Raw genomic sequence first — 19,636 nt, 5'->3', positions numbered from 1 at the left:
TCTTCATGCCCAAACGTGCCTAAACTTCATCAGAGCTATGTATGTGAAGGAAAAAATATAGTATATATAGGGTTTGGTACTATCCACAGTTTCAGGCATCCACTGAGGATCTTGGAACATATTCCCCCACAGATAAGGGGAGACTACTCTATTCTAAAACAGTAGATGTCAGCACTTTTGGGGTCGTATCTCCCTTTGAAAATATGGTAAGCCATCTTGCCACATTTGCAAATGCATGAGTATATGTGAAACTCCATGCATGTGTGCACACACAGACACACATGCAAATTCAGGGTGTTCACAAGTCCCCTTTTCTATCTGTGGATGTCCATAGTCCAGTGTCGTTTTAAAGTTAACAACGCTTGTCCAAAGAAGGCAATAATAATCACATGACCCGTAAAAGGGCCCAGGCCAACCTACCTGCCAGGTTGAATTTGCAGAGTAAAGGGAAAATCCACAGTGCCCAGGTCCACATCATCCCCAGGTTAACCACGAAGGCTGGGGAGAGAACAGAAAATGACATCAGTCAAGAGTTGGTTTGCTTCATCTCTCTTTTCAAAAGGTCTATTGCCAGTGGCAAATAGATTTGGGGGATTTTGGAGGGAGGAAGGAGCCTATTTTATTTTATTTTGTTGACTATCATCACCTAGATCCTTCATAATTACTCCATCAACCCCAGTCAACATTTTAAAGATTTGCAATTACAACATGTTTTCCTTCATCCATAGTCCACTCGGCTATGTCTTTTTTTTTTTTTTTTTTTTGAGACGGAGTCTCACTCTGTCGCCCAGGCTGGAGTGCAGTGGCTGGCTCTCAGCTCACTGCAAACTCCGCCTCCCGGGTTTATGCCATTCTCCTGCCTCAGCCTCCCGAGTAGCTGGGACTACAGGCGCCTGCCGCCACGCCCGGCTAATTTTTTGTATTTTTTTAGTAGAGACGGGGTTTCACCGTGTTAGCCAGGATGATCTCGATCTCCTGACCTCGTGATCCACCTGTCTCGGCCTCCCAAAGTGCTGGGATTACAGGCTTGAGCCACCGCGCCCGGCCTCGGCTATATCTTATGAAAAGTATGCCAACTACCAAGAATATGCTCCAGAAAAAAATGAGTCTGTGCAGCTCTGAGGCCATCCTCTGGCCCCTGCCTCAGTGCCTAGGCCCTCCAGCCAAATGGAACAACTCACAGTTTCCTCAAGCACCATGCTATCTCACATCTCCATGCTCTGTGCATGCCCACGGTGCTCCTTTCCCCTTATTTCTGACAAAGTAATCATCTTTCCAGACTCATTTCAAAGCTCTCCTTCCCTAAGACGCCCTCTCTGAATTCCCACACGGAGTTGCCAGTCAGTCCCTCCTTTGTGCCCCACGCTCCACTATATCATGTGTCCTACAGCATCTGCCACAAGAATGGTGGTCAGCAATTTACCTGACGACTTTCCTACCTACAGGGACCTTCTTAAGAGTGGAACCTCTCTTCTTCCTCTTTGAAGCCTTGGTATCTAAGGCAGTGCCTGGTACCTGGTAGACAATACTGTTTGTGGCATTTACTTGTTTATTGGAACAAAAAGAATGCTAGCTCTTCATCTCATCTAAGATGAGATGGTGGGATGGTCTAAGAATAAAGCAAATGTAAAACCAGTCATTCATTTCAGGAAGAAATAAATGATGTTATATTTTCATCTGCCAAATGATTATAGAAAAAAAAAAGAAAAGGGTTCTTTACAAAATAAGTTACTTTAGAAAAATGTGCATGCAGGATTTCTGGAGAAAATTACAGAGATAACGTTTTCTTACATACGAACCGACTGAAATCCTTAGCGAATTGGAAATGCCTAAGATAATAAAGCAGAGTGAGAACTTGGAGCCACAATAATAAAAACACCATGATGAAATAATAAAAGACTGGTCACACAGCAGCAAGTGCTGGTATCACTCAGTAGCAGTAGTTTTCCTCTCAAGAGATAGCCATTTTGATTTAAATGGGTATATAACTCAAAGGGAAACATTTTAATTTTTCAATGAAGAAAAAAATGTGTCTTTAAAAATAACTATGACCCTAAGAACATTCTTTTTTGTGTCTAATTATTCAGGATGTTGTCTTAATTTTCTCCATCTGTTAGGCAGAAGACAAGCCTTTAGTTCTAGCTCACATTATTTATAAGTCCTAAAGGCACATTAAAAAGGAAGACTATGAAAGCCAAGATGCTGGCAGTCTTAATAAGTGAATCAATGAATAATGATGGATGCTAAACTAAAACTGTTATTCTGGCAAGTGGTTTTGCATTTAAAATCCTATCAATATTAAATGTTGAATAAAATATTAAAATATTTTTAAGTTAATGGTAATTATTGCTTGACTCCTTTACAATAAAAATACTCAGCTATTATTTGTGAAATTAAAAAAAAAAAAAACCTTAGAAAAAAATCAACAGTACTAAATCATCCCAGAGACAAAACTGGAAAAGTTACAGTAGTTGAAGAGTGTAGCATTCTAGAAATTGAGACTGCCTGAGTTGTGGTCCTGGCCCTCTCACAAACAAACTGGTGACCTCAGGCATTCTTCTATGCTTTCAGCACTGTCCCAGCCATGTGTTAGATGCCTGGAATCAAGGAAGAGCACATCTCTGACCTCAAAAAGCTCATATTCAAGTTCAGTGATTTTTAACAACGGGAAGGGGGAAAAGGATGGAGAGGATGGCAGTGATATTTTTGGAAACTACCAATTTCAGAGTGAGCTGCTGTTACCGAGGACTTTCATGTCATATTTCTGCAGTAGGTTTGAACAGAAATGGGTTGAGAACCACTGGTCCACTTGCAGAAACAGAAGCCTAGACAGTAGTCTCACATATCACATAATAAGTGCTGTAGTTACAATAGTGCAATGAGCACAAAGAGCATCCAAAAACAGAAATGAGCTAATGACTGTGGGAAGTCAACAAGCCTTGCCATTAGGATGAAATCTCTCATTCTAATGCTTGCTTGTCCTCCACAGCCTTTCCCACTTTCTCCTCTCACACTAGAGAACCACCACAAAAAGGACTGCTTGCTGGTAAAAAAAAGTGAACAAAGGCCAGGCGCAGTGGCTCAAGCCTGTAATCCCAGCACTTTGGGAGGCCGAGACGGGCGGATCACAAGGTCAGGAAATCGAGACCATCCTGGCTAACATGGTGAAACCCCATCTCTACTAAAAAATACAAAAAACTAGCGGGGCGTGGTGGTGGGCACCTGTAGTCCCAGCTACTTGGGAGGCTGAGGCAGGAGAATGGCGTAAACCCGGGAGGCGGAGCTTGCAGTGAGCTGAGATCCGGCCACTGCAGTCCAGCCCGGGCGACAGAGCGAGACTCCGTCTCAAAAAAAAAAAAAAAAAAAAAAGTGAACAAATGCTGGGTGCAGTGGCTCACAACCTGTAATCCCAGGACTTTAGGAGGCTGAGGTGAGCAGATCAGTTGAGGTCAGGAGTTCAAGACCAGCCTGAGCAACATGGTGAAACCCCATCTCTACAAAACACACAATAAAATTAGCTGGGCATGGTGGCATGTGCCTGTAGTCTCAGTTATTTGGGAGGCTAAGATGGGAGGATGGCTTGAGCCCGGGAGGTCGAGGCAGCAGTGAACTGTGATCTCATCACTGTACTCCAGCCTGGACAACAAAGTGAGACCCTGTCTCAAAAAAAAAAAATGCAAAAAGGTGAGATGCCTCCCAGGGGCTTAGAAATAAGTCCAGTTGAGAGTTCAAGGTGATTCTAGTTATCTGTGGTGGGTAGATGTGCAGTTGATAAGCTTGAGTTCATTCAGGACTCCAGTCAAAGAAATCTGTGTGTAATCTCAAAGAGTTGGATTTGGAAAACCTTCACTGTCATTTAGTTGCAGGAATCTACTCAACTAATTGTATCCTAAACAGAAGACTTTGAGGACAGAAAGGAAAGGTCAGCTTAGAATGTAAAACATTGATGGTTAAAAAAGACAGAAGCTGGCAGTTTTTATCCAGTACTATCTATGAAAGGAAATTATGAAATTTCCTGTCACTGGAGCAAAAGACTCTGACAGGGCAGCCACAAGACCTCACCACAAACCTGATGAAAGATACTTCAAAACCCCGAATCCCTCTTTCTGATTGCTCTGATTCTCTGATGCCCTCTCTGATTACTAATTTAACGGAAGGAGGCTCTGAACAAAGAATAGGAGCCTTCCAGGCATTAGAAAGACGATTTCTTATTGGTTTCAATGTATCAGTCTCTTGAAGACTTAAATGAGGTGAATCAGCCTCCCCAAATCTGGGCCATAAGAAATTCCCAAAGATTCTGCTGTGCTCTTGAGGAGAACCATCAACCATTTCCTGCATCCCTGGGTCATCAGCCTTAACTTTGAAATGCAGCAGTTTTGAATAACTGGTCTTCAAAAAGAGGTCATTTCCTAGAAACAATCTCACATTGGTGGGATCTCGTTTGAGTACAGCATTTAGCAGAGCTTTAAAATCTTCCAACAACACTACAGATATGCCATACTGAACTAAAGGACTCTTAGAATATACAGTGATGCCACTTAAGTAACTAGTGGTGTCCTATGTTTAAAGATGTTGGCCAGGCATGGTGGTTCACGCCTGTAATCCCAGCACTTTGGGAGGCCAAGGCAGGCAGATCACTTGACGTCAGGAGTTTGAGATCAGCCTGGCCAGTATGGCAAAACCCCATCTGAATGAAAAATACAAAAATTAGCTGAGCAAGGTAACCCACACTTGTAATCCCAGCTACTCAGGAGGCTACAGCAGGAGAACTGCTTGAACTCAGGAGGCAGAGGTTGCAGTGAGCCAAGGTTGTGCCACTGCACTCCAGCCTGGGTTACAGACCAAGACTCTATCTGAAAACAAACAAACAAACAAACAATACAAAACAACAACAAAAAAGATATAAACCTAGTAGCAGCTACTGTTTGGAGACAAATGACTGCAAACAAATCCAACCACTTATTACTACTGGTTACCAGCAGTGGCTGGGAACACCACGAGAAGAAAGCAAAGACGGGAGCTACTGCCTCTGCTGGGAAACGCTACACATTTCAGCATGTTAAATTATCCCTGCCTCCCCACATCCTGCCTCACAGGACCAAAGCAAAGGAAATAGAGTGTGGCTGTTTTACTCCCTTGCAATCCCTCATCAAATGGATACCTCACAGGGTGCTCTTTGGCCATTCAGTTCCCATTCAAGGCTGTGTCCTGGATGCTGAGCTTCATCTCATTTCACTTGTACAAGAATGTACCACTACGCGATTTTCCTAGGGCTTGCCTTCCTTTGGTTCATTCATCCATATGTTCACTCAACTATTATTTGTTGATTCGCATTTTGTGCCAAACACTATCTCCTGCAGTATAGAACTGGGTTTTTAAAGAATGGCAACCCAGGAGTTCAAGACTAGTCTGGGCAACATAGCAAGACTCTGTCTCTAAAAACATTTTTTTTTAAATTATCTGAGCGTCATGGTGCACCTGTAGTCCAAGCTACTCGGGAGGTTGAGGTGGGACAATCACTTGAGCCCAGGAGTTTGAAGCTGCAATTAGCTATGATCATACCACTGCACTGCAGCCTGGGCAGCAGAGGGAGACTCTGTCTCAAATAAAAAAATAAAAAATGGAAAAGAAGAGTGAGTAACTTCTAGGGCCAGCACTATGGCCATAAGTTCAAGCACCTGTAGACTCATAACATTGAGAGGGAGATAGCCAAGCGATGCGCTGCCCAGCCTCCCTCAGTGCCTCAGAATTCCTCGAGACCCACAGGACTTGGTTTATAGTTTTACTTTCACTGATCAAGTAGAAGGGTACCCTGTTCTCAGTCTCTGTTAAATATTTATTTGGAGCTTGCAGTAATGATAATATAATAGTCACAATAATAATGGCCTTAGATTTACAAGCACTTTCATGTATATTATCTCCTTATATTCTTGTCACCCTTCAGGTAAATGAGACATATTTTTATATTTTCTATTTATAGTTGCATATTTTATATTTTATTTATTTATTTATTTTTTTTTTTTTCTGGAGACAGAGTCTCACTCTGTCACCCAGACTGGAGTGCAGTGGTGCAATCTCGGCTCACTGAAACCTCTGCCTCCGGGTTCAAGCAATTCTCCTGCCTCAGCCTCCTGAGTACCTGGGACTACAGGCACCCGCCAACACGTCCAGGTAATTTTTGTATTTTTAGTAGAGACAGAGTTTTGCCATGTTGTCCAGGCTGCTCTCAAATTTCTGACCTCAGGTGATCCACCTGCCTTGGCCTCCCAAAGCGTTGGGATTACAGGTGTGAGCCACTGCACCTGGCCTGCATATTTTAAATTTTATTTCTATATTATGTTTTAGGTTAAACCAAATGAAATTGCTATTTTTATTAAGTCAAAAACAGTTAAATATTGGCAATTTCAGCCTAATAAAATAATGACATCCTTACTTTTTGGATGAGGATATTGATTATATATACATTGCCCAAGATGAGATTATGAGCTGTCAGATGACTACCTCTAGGTTTAAAGTCTATAAACCCATTTGGGTTGTGGGCTGCCTTCATTTAAAGAACATTCTGAGACAGCCAGCAGTGAGACTGGCAAAAGCACTATCATGATGGAACAGTGAGAGCCTGTAAAGTGCTAATTACACTATACAAATTACATCCTGTACTTCTAAAAATCCCTGTAGGGTTTGTATTACTCATCTCTAGATTACAGATATGGAATCGGAGGCCAAGAGATATCACGTAAATGGTCCAAAAATAATAGTTTGTAAGCAGCATAAATGAGATTCAAACTCACGACTGTCTTATTCCAAACCTGAACTCTTTCCACTAAAATCATGTGGTAGCTATTAGTGATTTACTCTCTCTCAGCTCTCCTGCCATGAAATACCAGTACACGCAAGGGTTTTCCTCTGAATCCTCTAGGTCTAATTTTCTCTAGCCTAGAGTTTCCTGAAAGATAAATCCATTATTTCAGATATTCCCCAATCCTTCACCTCCAACACTCATGATTCTCAATTCTGATCTCAGCATTTTAAAATAGATATGCCTGCCAAAAGATTAGATTCCCTTAACTATCAACAACCAGTTCAAGGAGTTCATGTGATGGGTCCGACCCATAATTTCACTGAAGAAAACAAAAAAAGACTTATACAGAGTAGAAAAAGATAATTCAAATGATCACTCTCTAAATGCTTTGGCACTCACCTTCACATACCAGGGGATGTCCCACAGATGTTCTGCTGGCTTAAAGGATTTGCATCAAAGGCAACTCCAACTCCCGCAGCACGAGTCAGGACAGGAAGAACAATCTGGACTTTAATTTATCCACACTAAGATTTGGGAGTGTTTCCACTCTGTCTGGGAGCTTTTCTTGTGCTTTTAAGCCCAGCCCAAGTCAGAGTGGCACTTACCCACTTATGCTGGGAAATGGATTGCATTATTGTTAACTAAAAACAAAAGCAAAAACAAAAACACTCAACTTTACAGAAAAAAAAAAAAGTATCATCTGAAAGACCAGAAATAGCTAAAAGAAGTGAGTAACTTTTAAATTTTCTCTTCAGGAAGTCCTTACAAATGTGGTAATAGCTGAAACATTGAGAGCATCTTTAGCTTGAAATGAGAAATATGCAATCATATAACTGTCTTTAGACAATGAAGGAGATGAAGGAAAGAAAATAATGGTAGCTGATTCAAAAAAGAGGCTTACAAATTCTTATTTATATCTAAAGGAAAAACACTGAACTGAGAAATGGGAGCTCGAGCTTAACCACTAGTAATCATCATAATTAATAATTAATAATTACTGTGTGTCAGGCATAGTACTAACAACTTCACATTAATTATCTCTTTTAATCTTCACAACAATCCTATAACATCAGGAGTATTTTTATTCCCACTTTACAGGCAAGGAAACTGAGGTCAAAACAATAAGCCACTTGTCCTACACGGGTGGTGGAGCCAGGACTTGAACCAAGGTAGCCTGACTCTCAGTTTCCTAGCAATCAAAGGTTTAAATTAGATTATTTCTAGGATCCCTTCTAGTACCACAATTTTGCAACCTTTTGTAACAGACTGACAAAACCACAAAGAAATAAATAGACTAGGGAAGAGATTATGATGCAAAAGGAAAGAAAACTAAGCTTTAAAACAAGCTATGGTTTCCAGCCCCACATTTTAATTCTTAACCCATCCCGCATCTTCCTTAGGCAATGTTTCACTAAGCAGGAGGAACAAGGGGGAGAAAGAGAGCTAGTCTTTTACTTAGCAGATTATAATTATGAGATATTTAAAATTCTGGCCAGGCGTGGTGGCTCACGCCTGTAATCCCAGCACTTTAGGAGGCTGAGGCAGGTGGATCACCTGATGTCAAGACTTCGAGACCAGCCTGGCCAACATAGCAAAACCCCATCTCTACTAAAAATACAAAAAAATTAGCTGGGTATGGTGTAAGGCACCTGTAATCCCAGCTACTTGGGAGGCTGAGGCAGGAGAATCGCTTGAACCCAGGAGGCAGAGGTTGCAGTGAGCCAAGATCACGCCATTGTACTTCAACCTGGGCAACAAGAGCGAAACTCTATCTCAAAAAATAAATAAATAAAATAAAATTCTATTATAACATACTCTATAGAAAAGCTAAATGCTAGCATAAAAATAGCAAGCATTTCTTTAATTTATTCAACCAATACCTAGTAAACACCTATTACATGCATAACACTTCACTAAAGGTGTTGTGTATTAAATAGAATTCTGGTTAAGACATGACCAATTGAGCATATACATTTGTCTCCACTCTCTCAGGAAACTCCACAAAAAATATAGTAAAGATATAGAACCGCAAGACAAAACAAATGGGAAGAGACAACAGCAAATAAGAGATGTCAACAAATTTTTGGAAAATGAGAAATGAATCAAGCCATAACTGAACTGGTAAAGATGAGAAAGCAGAAACCTAAAAATGCCTAATAAGGTTGCCAACAAGAAGCAAACATAATTATGCCACGGAATCTCATATGGCTCAGGAATTGGAAACACTAGGTAGGTACAATCAACCCTCATTACCTCATTACTCACAACTTCCTTATTTGTGAATTCACTTACTTGCTAGGAATTATTTGTAACTCCCAAATCAATACTCACAATGTTTTGCGGTCATTCACAGACACATGCCGTGGTGAAAAACTTGAGTTGCCTGATGCACATTCCTAGCTGAGGTGGAACAAGCTGACGCTCTGCCTTCCTGTCTCAATTTTCATACTGCATGCACAAGTCTTTTCATGGTCTATTTAGTGCCATGCTGGTTATTATTATTTTTTTTTTTTTTGCAATTTTTTGCCTTTTATAAGTGACTTTGCTGTTTCAAATGCCCCCTAAGCAGAGTGCTGGAGTGCTGTCTGGTGTTCCTAAGCACAAGAAGGCTGTACCTCATGGAGAAAATACGTGTTAAATAAGGTCTATTCAGGCATGAGGCATAGTACTGTTATTGGCCATGAGTTCAATGTTGATGAATCAACAACGTATATTAATTAAGGTGTCTTTAAACAGAAACACACACAAAACAAGGTTATGTATTGATTAGTTGACAAAAATGTTGTGACCAGAGGCTCACAGGCACCTAACTCTATATTTCCCCTACAGAGAATAATTCAGTATTTTCTTTCTTTCTTTTTTTTTTTTTTTTCCTGAGATGGAGTTTTGCTCTTGTTGCTTAGGCTGGAGTGCAGTGGTACCATCTCGGCTCACCGCAACCTCCACCTCCAGGGTTCAAGTGATTCTGCCTCAGCCTCCCTAGTAGCTAGGATTAGAGGCATGCACCACCACACCCGACTGATTTTGTATTTTTAGTAGAGATGGGGTTTCTCCATGTTGGTCAGGCTGGTCTTGAACTCCTGACCTCAGGTGATCCACCCACCTCGGCCTCCCAAAGTGCTGAGATTACAGGCGTGAACCACCACGCCCGGCAGTATTTTCAAATTCAGTGTTTGCGGCGACTTTATTGAACATAATTGCCAGGAATAATGAGAATTGACTGTACCTCTGAAACAAAAATCATAAGATTGGTTGAAAATCTGATAAAGAAACAGACTACCTAATCCTAACCCCACAAAGCCAAATTCATTAAATTTCTCCCATCCCAACAGCAGATGGGGGGAAAAAACCTGAAAGAAAGGCAATGCAGAAAGCAGAATATTTTTTTAAAAGAAACTATTACTTAAACCTTCATAGAAAATAAGAAAAAATGTTGTATACACAAAATATAAATAGGATACTATGATAAAGGCCTAATTAGAGAACAAGAACTCTTGGAGATTCAAAATATGAGAGCTGAACTCTAAAGGCTAGAAAACAAAGTTGAGGAAATCTTCCAGAAGATAGAAGAAAAGACGAAGAGATGAAGAATAGCCAACATCTGACTACTAGCAGTCCAGAAACACAGAACAGAGGAACGGAGGGGGAGAAATAATGAGAGAAGTGATACAATAAAATTCCCAAGAATTGAGGAGCATTTGTTTCCACATTGAAAGGGCCCACTGTAAACAGCATAATAAATGAAAATAAATCTACACTGAAGTACAAAACAGTGAAGTTTCAGAATATCAAGAATAAACAGAAAAAAATGTTTCCAGATAGGAAAAAAAGTAAGTCATAGATAAAGGATCAAGGATGAGAATGGCTTTAGACTTAATAACAAAATCAGAAGCTAGAAAGCAATGGATCAATTCCTTTATAACTCTAATGGAAAATTATTTATCACCTAGGATGCTCTACCCATCAAAATAATCCATCAGAAAGAAAGGTAAAATAAAGTTCTTGGAACTTTGCATTTTCCAACATGTTTATCTCCCATGTTTTTGAGATGTTAGTGAAAAAAGTGACTACCAAAACAAGAGCATAAGCCAAAACAAAAAGGAAAAATTGGCTCCCGAAAACAGGAAATTTCAAATATAAGAGAGAGAACTCCAAGAATGGTGGCCAAGGGAGATCCCAAGATGACAAGAATGCAGCAGGCTTGGACAGCAACTAGCCCAAGTGAGGGGCAGGCGCCAGGCTCAAGGAGGGATATTTCCAATGAAAAAATACATGGAGAGGACCCAATGGATGTGACAGATGTTGAAACTTGAAACTTGAAAAGTTTTGCAGCACTCTTGGAAAGTTTGGAGAAGGATGAGTAATAGGCTCAGTAAATTAAGGAAACCAAACAATGGCATAATTATTAATTCCAGGAAAAAGACAATGTTATATAAGAAAATATATTTAAAGTCCAATATGTGGCTCAGCTATGAATAACTACAGAATCACAACAACGAAAACATTAATGGATTTAACAAAAGTTATAACTATATTGAAAGGATGGGGTTAGGAAAGGATGCACATGTATGTGTGTTTGTGTATAGGATTGGTAAGAGACTTCAGTCTTTATCTTCCATAGTAAGAAAGAAGTCAATAGATAATGTCTAAAATTGAAAAAATTTTAAAATTGCAGTATAAGCATGTTCTTTATAGATATGGAAATAAACCCCAGAAAAAAAAAAAGCTAAAAGAATTGAAAGCGATTTTTTCTGTGAAGAAAGTTTAGCAATGGGAAGGGATGTAGCACTGTATTGCTGTTACTCATTTTAAGTCTTGGAGTGCCACTTGAATGTTTAAACTATGTACACGTATTACTTTGATAAAATGTAAAATTATATTTTAAAAGTGAATTAATAGGTGAATTAACAAGTGCTCTCCCCATGAAGGGAAACAGATGTCATTCTCAGTCTGACACCTCAACCATTTCCTCCCATGAGGAGCAATGTTGTGATTTGTTGTGTGGTGAGAGAGTCTAGATGAGGTCTTTTGTTTGTTTCATTTTGTTCTTTCTTTATTCCTTGTTTGTTTTGAAAATAAGAAAGTCATAGAAAGAGAGTTATAAGACAGATAAATTGGTTGATGGATGGATAGTGTTTCCCATTTGAAGTGGGCTTTGAGGTGCAGCCCCTGAGGCAGCCCCCCATCTCATGCCTTGTTAGTGGAAAACATAGTAAAAGCATTTTAGATGCCTTTGATCCAGGAATTCCACTTTTAGACATTTATCTGAAAGACATAATCATGGAGTTTTCCAGAGATATATCATCAAGGATGGTCACCATGACAATGCTTATAAATACCAAAACAGATAAATTGTCATTTGTTTTAAAACCCAGAGCTTTTTGGAGAAATGGTTGATTTTAGGACTTGAAAAAGGAAAATACAGAATGTACCTGGAGTATCTTTGTAGTACCAGAAAGTAAGGAAATGTTGAAAAAGCAAAAGGATAGAGCATATCAAAGGGACACAGGAACCAATCTGAAAGAACTTACAGTCAAAGCCAGATCAATTTAAGCAAAAAAGTAAACAATGTATACTGGATTATAATCCAAAGTATAAAATAAATATACATTACTTCATATTAATATTAATAAATGATTGAATAAATAAATGTGGAAGAAGAGACTAATTTTCCTTACAGACACATTCTAAGTGATCTGTAGATGCTGCTCTCTTTAAGAAGTGAATGAAGCTTAACTCCCTCTCTTCTCCCACCTTCAGGGTATGCTAGACTTAATGACTCACTTCCAAAGAACAGAGTTGGGAAAGACAAAAATAGTATTTTACAGTGGAGAAACCTGGCAAACACCACCTTAACCAATTAATGAAAGTTAGTATCACCAGTGATGTTATATAGATATAACCAACCCCTGATATGATGTGACAAGAAAGGTATTTCATCTTTGTGGTTTCTTTCCAAAAACCCACAAGCCCAGTCTCGCAATGAAGAAAACATCAGAAAAACCCAAGTTTGAGGACATTTTACAGGATATCTAGTCAACACTCTTCAAAACCGTCAAGGTCATGAAAACCAAGGAAAGACTGAGAAACTGTCACAGACCAGAGGAGACTGGGAAGATATGACGACTCAGTGTAATATGATAGCTTGCATTGGATCCTGGAACAGAAAAAGGACATTAGTGGAAAAACTGGTGAAATCCAAATGTAAGTCTAGAGTTTGGCTAATAGTAACGTACCATTCATGATCTGCTTTTTAGTTTTGACAAATGTACCATAATAATATAAAATGTTGCCATGGGGAAAACAGTAAGGGGTATTCAGGAACTCTCTGTATTATCTTTGCAACTTTTTTTTTTGGTGGGGTAGGGGGTCAGAGTCTCGCTCTGTCACCCAGGCTGGAGTGTAGTGGTGCGATCTTGGCTCACTGCAACTTCCGCCTCCTGGGTTCAAGCGATTCTCCTGTCTCAGCCTCCAGAGTAGCTGGGATTACAGGCATGCACCACCATGCGCGGCTAATTTTTGTATTTTTAGTAGAGACAAGGTTTCACCATGGTGGCCAGGCTGGTCTTCAAGTGATCCACCCACCTTTTGGCCTCCAAAAGTGCTGGGATTACAGGTGTGAGCCACTGCGCCCAGCCCTATCTTTGCAACTTTTCTTTGTTGTTGTTGTTGCTGTTGTTTCTGTCACTTAGGCTGGAACGCAGTGGCGCGATCTCGGCTCCCCACAACCTCTGCCTCCCGGGTTCAAGTGATTCTCCTGCCTCAGCCTCCCAAGTAGCTGGGATTACACGTGCACACCACCATGCCCAGCTAATTTCTGTATTTTTAGTAGAGATGGGATTTCACTATGTTGGCCAGGCTGGTCTCAAACTCCTGACCTCGTGATCCACCTGCCTCAGCCTCCCAAAGTGCTGGGATTACAGGTGTGAGCCAGCATGTCCAGCCAACAACTTTTCTATAAATCTAAATTTATTCCAAAATAAAAAGTTTATTTTTAAATTCCAGAAAGTATAATAGGTCACCTGCTTGAGCACACAGGTTACCCAGAGTACTGGTACTAGTATTCAAAATCAGAGAACATTTTGTAACATCATAAAATATAGATTTTTTTTTCCAAGATGGAGTCTTGCTCTGTCACCCAGGGTGGAGTGCAGCGGCACGATCTCGGCTCACTGAACTCTGCCTAGGTTCAAGCGATTCTCCTATTTCAGCCTCCCAAGTATCTGGGATTACAGGCGCATGACACCACACCTGGTTAATTTTTGTATTTTTAGTAGAGACGGAGTTTCTACTAGAGACATGTTGGCCAGGCTGGTCTTGAACTCCTGACCTCGTGATCCACCCACCTCAGAATTTTAAAGCTAGAAGGAGACTTAGAAATGAGTCTGCACCCTTCACTTTTATAGATGAGAAAACTCAGTCTCTGATTTGCCCAAGGTAAATCATTAGCAGCAGAGCCAAGATTAGAATTTATCCAGGTCTTAACGTTCCCAGTTAAAATGTACAGAAATACTATGGGGTCAATTCCTATTTTGGAGAGGCAGAGAACCAAACAATAGGAATCAGAATATAAAAGTTAAGAAATCATTATGCCTTCAATATTTACAGCTGGGACTTCCAGGTTCTGGTTCCCCATGTAAGGAGCTTAAACAGCGTAACTCTGTCCTAACAACAAGTAAAAAGTTAAACTGAAAATCAACAATTCTTCTTAGATCCATCAGAGAAGTGAGGTCACTAGACAAACCACTGTCCCCAAAATTAGAGAGACAGACAGGTGGATATACAGAGAATCACAGCTCACCAGAACACAAACCCATTTCCACAGGAACCAGTACCAGGGTAGGAAAACCTGAACTATCATTGTTAAATCACTCAAGGTTCAGTGTGGAAAAGTATAAGAGTCAAAAACTCCAGGGAGCCCAAGTCATAAAGAGGCCCTCACACTTTGTGAGTTTTACTTCCAGGAGCTCGTATGAGAACCACCAAGTTCTCATAGCAAAGATTAGAGAAAAATAGCAGGTAGCAGAGGGACAGAGGGGAGTAAACATTGTGAAATACACTAGAACATTTTGTTCTTCTTAACAAGGCCTGCTGTATTAGTCCGTTCTCACACTGCTATGAAGAAATACCCAAGACTGGGTAATTTATAATGGAAAGAGGTTTCCTTTATAAATTCCACATGGCTCAGGAGGGCTCAGGAAACTTACAATCATGGCAGAAGGCAAAGGAGAAGTAGGCACCTTCTTCACAGGGCAACAGGATGGACTCACTCATTATCATGAGAACAGCATGAGGGAAATAGCCCCCGTGTTCCAATTACCTCCACCTGGCCCTGCCCTTGACACGTGGGGATTACAGGGATCACAATTCAAGATGAGATTTTGGGTGGGGACACAGCCAAACCATATCACCTGCCCTCAAGAGAAACTATTTTACAAGAGGCTAACCTAATGGGAAAGAAAATACTCCACTATAGCCCCCTCTTGCCATCCTGTACCACCTAAGGCAGTAGAGAAAAAAAGAAAAACTGAGGATCATTTGTGAAGTTCACAGTCCAGAGGCACAGGCTCACTAAAAGACTGAGACCTAATCATAGGGCTGTCAAACACTTCCTCTCCCTTCACATCTTACCATTACCTCACTAAAGGTCTGTTTACCCCAGTTCCTTTTACCTAGTACATCATGTTCACCTTTCAACAAAATGTTATAAGGCATACTAAAAGGTAAAAAACACAGTTTAAAGAGACAAAGCAAGCATCACAAACAGACCCTGATATGGTAGGGATGTTGGAATTATCAGACTATAAATATAAAATAACTATGATTAATATGCTAAGGGTGAGTGGAAAAAGTAGACAATTTGCAAGAACAGATGGATATCATAAGCACAGAATGGAAATTCTAAGTAAGCATAAAAAAGAGATGCTAGAGGTTAAAAACACTATAACAAAAATGAAGACTGCCTTTATTAGGGTCATAGGTAGACTGGACATAGCTGAAGAAATAATTTCTGAGTTTGAGGATGTGACAATGGAAACTTGCAAAGTGGAAAAGCAAAGAGAAAAAAACTAAAAATAAACAAACAACAGTGTCTAAGAATTGCAGGACAACTGCAAAAGGTGTAACATACTCATAATGGGAATACCAGAAAGGGAAGAAAGAAAAAAGAACAGAAACAATATTTAAAGCAGTAAAAACAGAGATTTTCCCAAATTAACATCAGACAACAAACCAAGGATCCAATAAACTCAGAGAACACCAAGTGGGATAAATTCCAGAAAAACTACATGTAGGTATATCATTAAAACTGTAGAAAATGAAAAATAAAACTACTGTTTTTCACTTACACATAAACAATATTAATCAGATACATTGTTATAATTATTATTACTTTAAACAAACTGCTATCTGTTAGGTCAAGTCACAATAAGAAAAATAGAAGTGTTTCTTTTACCTTCACTTATTTCTTCTGTGATCTCTTCTTTTCCTTATGTAGATCTGAGTTTCTGACTCATATTATTCATCTCTCTTGGAAGAACTTTTAACGTTTCTTCCAAGGCAGGTCTACCGGCAACAAATTATCTCAATTTTTGTTTGAGTTTTTATTCCTCCTTCACTTTGAAGGATAATTTCATAGGATAAACAATTCTAGGTTGGTGGGGTTGTTTTTCTCTTAACACTTTAAATATTTCATTCTACTTTCTTCTTCCTTATATGATTTCTGAGGAGACATTGGATGTAATTATTTTATTTATGCCTTTATAGGAAAGGTGGTTTATTTCCCCCTCTGGCTCCTCAGCATCACACAATATACCATGTAACAAACTTGCACATGTACCCCATGATTCTAAACTAAAAGTTGAAATTACAAATAAATAAAGCAAAAAAAAAAAAATCATAAATTAGCAATGGCCATGCTAGCACCAAATATATACCAAACACTTCAATAAAGAAAGCTGCAGAAGGAAGATTGCATTTCACACACACAAACAAAAGGAAATAAAAGAAACCCGCTTTAAATATAAAGACACATATAGATTAAATATAAATGGATAGAGAAAGAGATATCATGCTAACACTAATCAAAAGAAAGTTGAAATAGCTGCCTTAATTTCAGAAAAAGCAGACTCCAAAGCAAGAAAAGTTATCAGGGATAAAGAGGGACATTATATAATGGTAAAGGGGCCAATTCTCCAAGAAGACATAACAGTCCTTAATTTGTATGCATCTAACAACAGAGCATCAAAATACATGAGGCAAAAACTGACAGAACTACAATGGAAAACAGAAGAATTCACTATGACAGGTGAAGATATTGACATCCCTCTATTGGAAGTGGACAAACCCAATAGGCAGAAAATCAGCAACTACATAGTTGAACTCAAAATTCACAGCTGCAGAATATCATTATCTTCATTCTGTAAATAAGAGCAGGAACTCACCGGCAATATGTAAGATCTGCCACAGAGAACTTAACAGGGAGTGGAGGACATATTTCCCACCACTGACTGCACTACTTCCTTCTAAAGCACTCCAGAAAAATATGACATGTTTCTCTTTCTGGAAATCATTAGAAAACGTTGTTCACTTCCTGCAGAATCAAGCAATGTTTTCTGAAATCCCAATTTTCTTTCCACCATGATTTCTGGGACCACAGGAAACACTGTGATAAGATTGCTAAAGAAATAAATGCTCCCTCTCCTTTTTCAAATCTAATTTGGTACTGATAATGTAATTTGAGAATCCTAACTGCACCAACCATGGCTAAGATAAACATGTAAAGTGGATCCCCATGTGTGGGCACATGCATGCAAAAGGGAAGATTAACCTGAACAGAACGGGTGGTGGGGACAACTTGAGAATGCAGGGCTTAAAGAAGCTGGGCTGCAGAAACATGCTGATGAGGGCTAACATAGGTTGTGGCAGCAGCAAGGTGGGGCAGAGCTGAGCATGTAACAGAGAACACAACAGGGTACAATCGCAGATGAGACTGGCTGGAATGGACAATTAACACAATTGAATCAAGTAACACTAAGGCTGGAAGGGGAGAGATTCAATCCACGAAGCCCAGACTTTCAACGCAATTCCACAAACATAACTCAAAGTTGGATCCTGTGCTTGACACTGTGGAAGCAAAACTGAGTAAGGAACAGGCCTCACCCAGGAAAAGTCCACAACTTAAGTGGGAAAACAGACATGTAAACAAAGTGCTATAAATGAAAATGGCAAGTGCTGTCAGAGGTGTGTATAAAATGCTATGGGAAATGGGAAAGGGAAGTCATTAATTCCACCCTAAGTGATGTGAGTCCCTGAAAGTTACTTAGAGAAAGGGACATTTCAGCAGACTATGTTAATTGAAAGTAAATGTTCAAAATGATAAAGTGACAAGTATTCCTGGAAGAGGTGTGGAACAACTAGGCATTTACTGGCACCTGCAATGGGGCCTCAAAGCCATGCTGGTAGCCTTTGACTATACCTCGCATATAGTCCCATACACCTCCCATACTGGGTCCAACAGTGGCCCACAGAAGATATGTCTACCTGGTACCCTAATATGACCTTACTTGGAATTGAGTCTTTGCTGATATAATTAAGGTAATTAAGATCTTGAAATGTGATCATTCTGGATTAGTGTGGCCCTTAATCTAGTAACCAGTGTCCTTGTAAGAAACAGAAGAGACAGACACAGAGAGGCACAAGGAAAAAGCCACATGACTAAGTAGAGATTGGCATGTTGTGTCTACAAATCAAGAAGCACCAAGGACTGCTGGAGCCACCACAAGCTAGGAGAAGGAGAGGCATGAAATAAGGTCGGGGCAGTGGCTCATGCCTGTAATCCCAGCATTTTAGGAGGCTGATGTGGGAGGATTGCTTGAGGCCAGGAGTGCAACACCAGCTTGGGCAACATAGCAAGACCATCTCTTTTAAAAAATTTTTCTTGTAAAGAAAAACGTGGAACAGATTCTCCCTCAGAGACTCCGTAAAGAACCCTGCTGACATCTTGATTTTGGACTTTTGTTCTCCAGAACTGTGAGAGAATAAATTTCTGTTGTTTTTAGCCACCAAGTTTGTGGTAATTTGCTACAACATCCCTAGGAAATGAAGAATACACCCTTTCATCAAGATAGGATCCCAGGTTACATGTGGTCCATAGACCTGGCTAAGTCACTGGATCCTCTCACCTGGGAATGTGAAACCAAGTCAGCTGAGTGGAGCTACCAGGTGATGGGTTCTGGCAGCCCTGTTTTAGACATACGAGAAAAGAAAGATGGCCAAGAGAAGAGTGAAAAAAAGCAAAGAGAGAAGCAAGGGTGAGAGTCCATGTGATGACTGACAGTTCAGTACGGGTGCTCATGTGGAACACATGAGACCCTATTGTATTAAGTCCCTGCCTATGGATGCCCATGACATTGCCTATTATATCAATGCAGTAAAATGCTGCTTATTAAAGTAGCTTGAACATGTTTTTGTTCCTTGCAACCAAATGATCCCCAATATAACCATGATGCTAAGAAGTAACTTAGTTTTCAGAAACCATGAGGAGGTGAAAATAAAATGGAAATTGCTAAACAAATGAATAAATTCAAAGTGTAAATTGATTGAGAAAGAAAAGGTAACAAGTGGAAAATTTTAGCAATAAAAGGTCTCTGAATAGAAAAACAAGCAAGTTTTATTTTATAATATAGCACATTGATTGCTTCAAGCCCCAGATTAGATCTTCAAATCAGGAGAGAGAATGATAAAGAGAGAGTATCAAATGGTCCAGAGACAGAAACAAGCACAGTTCTACTGAAAACCATTTACATCCCCCCCATGGAGTAGGTCTTGTGGTCC

General features: G+C 39.9%; 1 protein-coding gene across 5 annotated transcripts in view; it reads right to left on the bottom strand.

Moving 5' to 3' along the window:
- IL31RA (interleukin 31 receptor A) overlaps positions 1 to 19,636 on the bottom strand; it is a 98,505-nt gene that overhangs the window by 59,317 nt on the left and 19,552 nt on the right. For 2 of the 5 annotated variants that reach the window (XM_009208434.4, XM_009208435.4), the window contains exon 2: positions 421 to 498. In XM_009208434.4, the coding sequence (XP_009206698.1) occupies positions 421 to 478 (58 nt within the window). In that variant the 5' untranslated portion in view covers positions 479 to 498. Of the gene's footprint in view, positions 1 to 420; positions 739 to 7,201; positions 7,444 to 19,636 lie in introns of those variants that run through there. The other 3 variants (XM_009208432.4, XM_021939371.2, XM_009208429.4) reach the window with 3 other exon arrangements.

This window comes from Papio anubis, chromosome 5 (assembly GCF_008728515.1).
Source record: "Papio anubis isolate 15944 chromosome 5, Panubis1.0, whole genome shotgun sequence".
NCBI lineage: Eukaryota > Metazoa > Chordata > Mammalia > Primates > Cercopithecidae > Papio > Papio anubis.
This window is presented reverse-complemented; position numbering and strand designations above follow the sequence as displayed.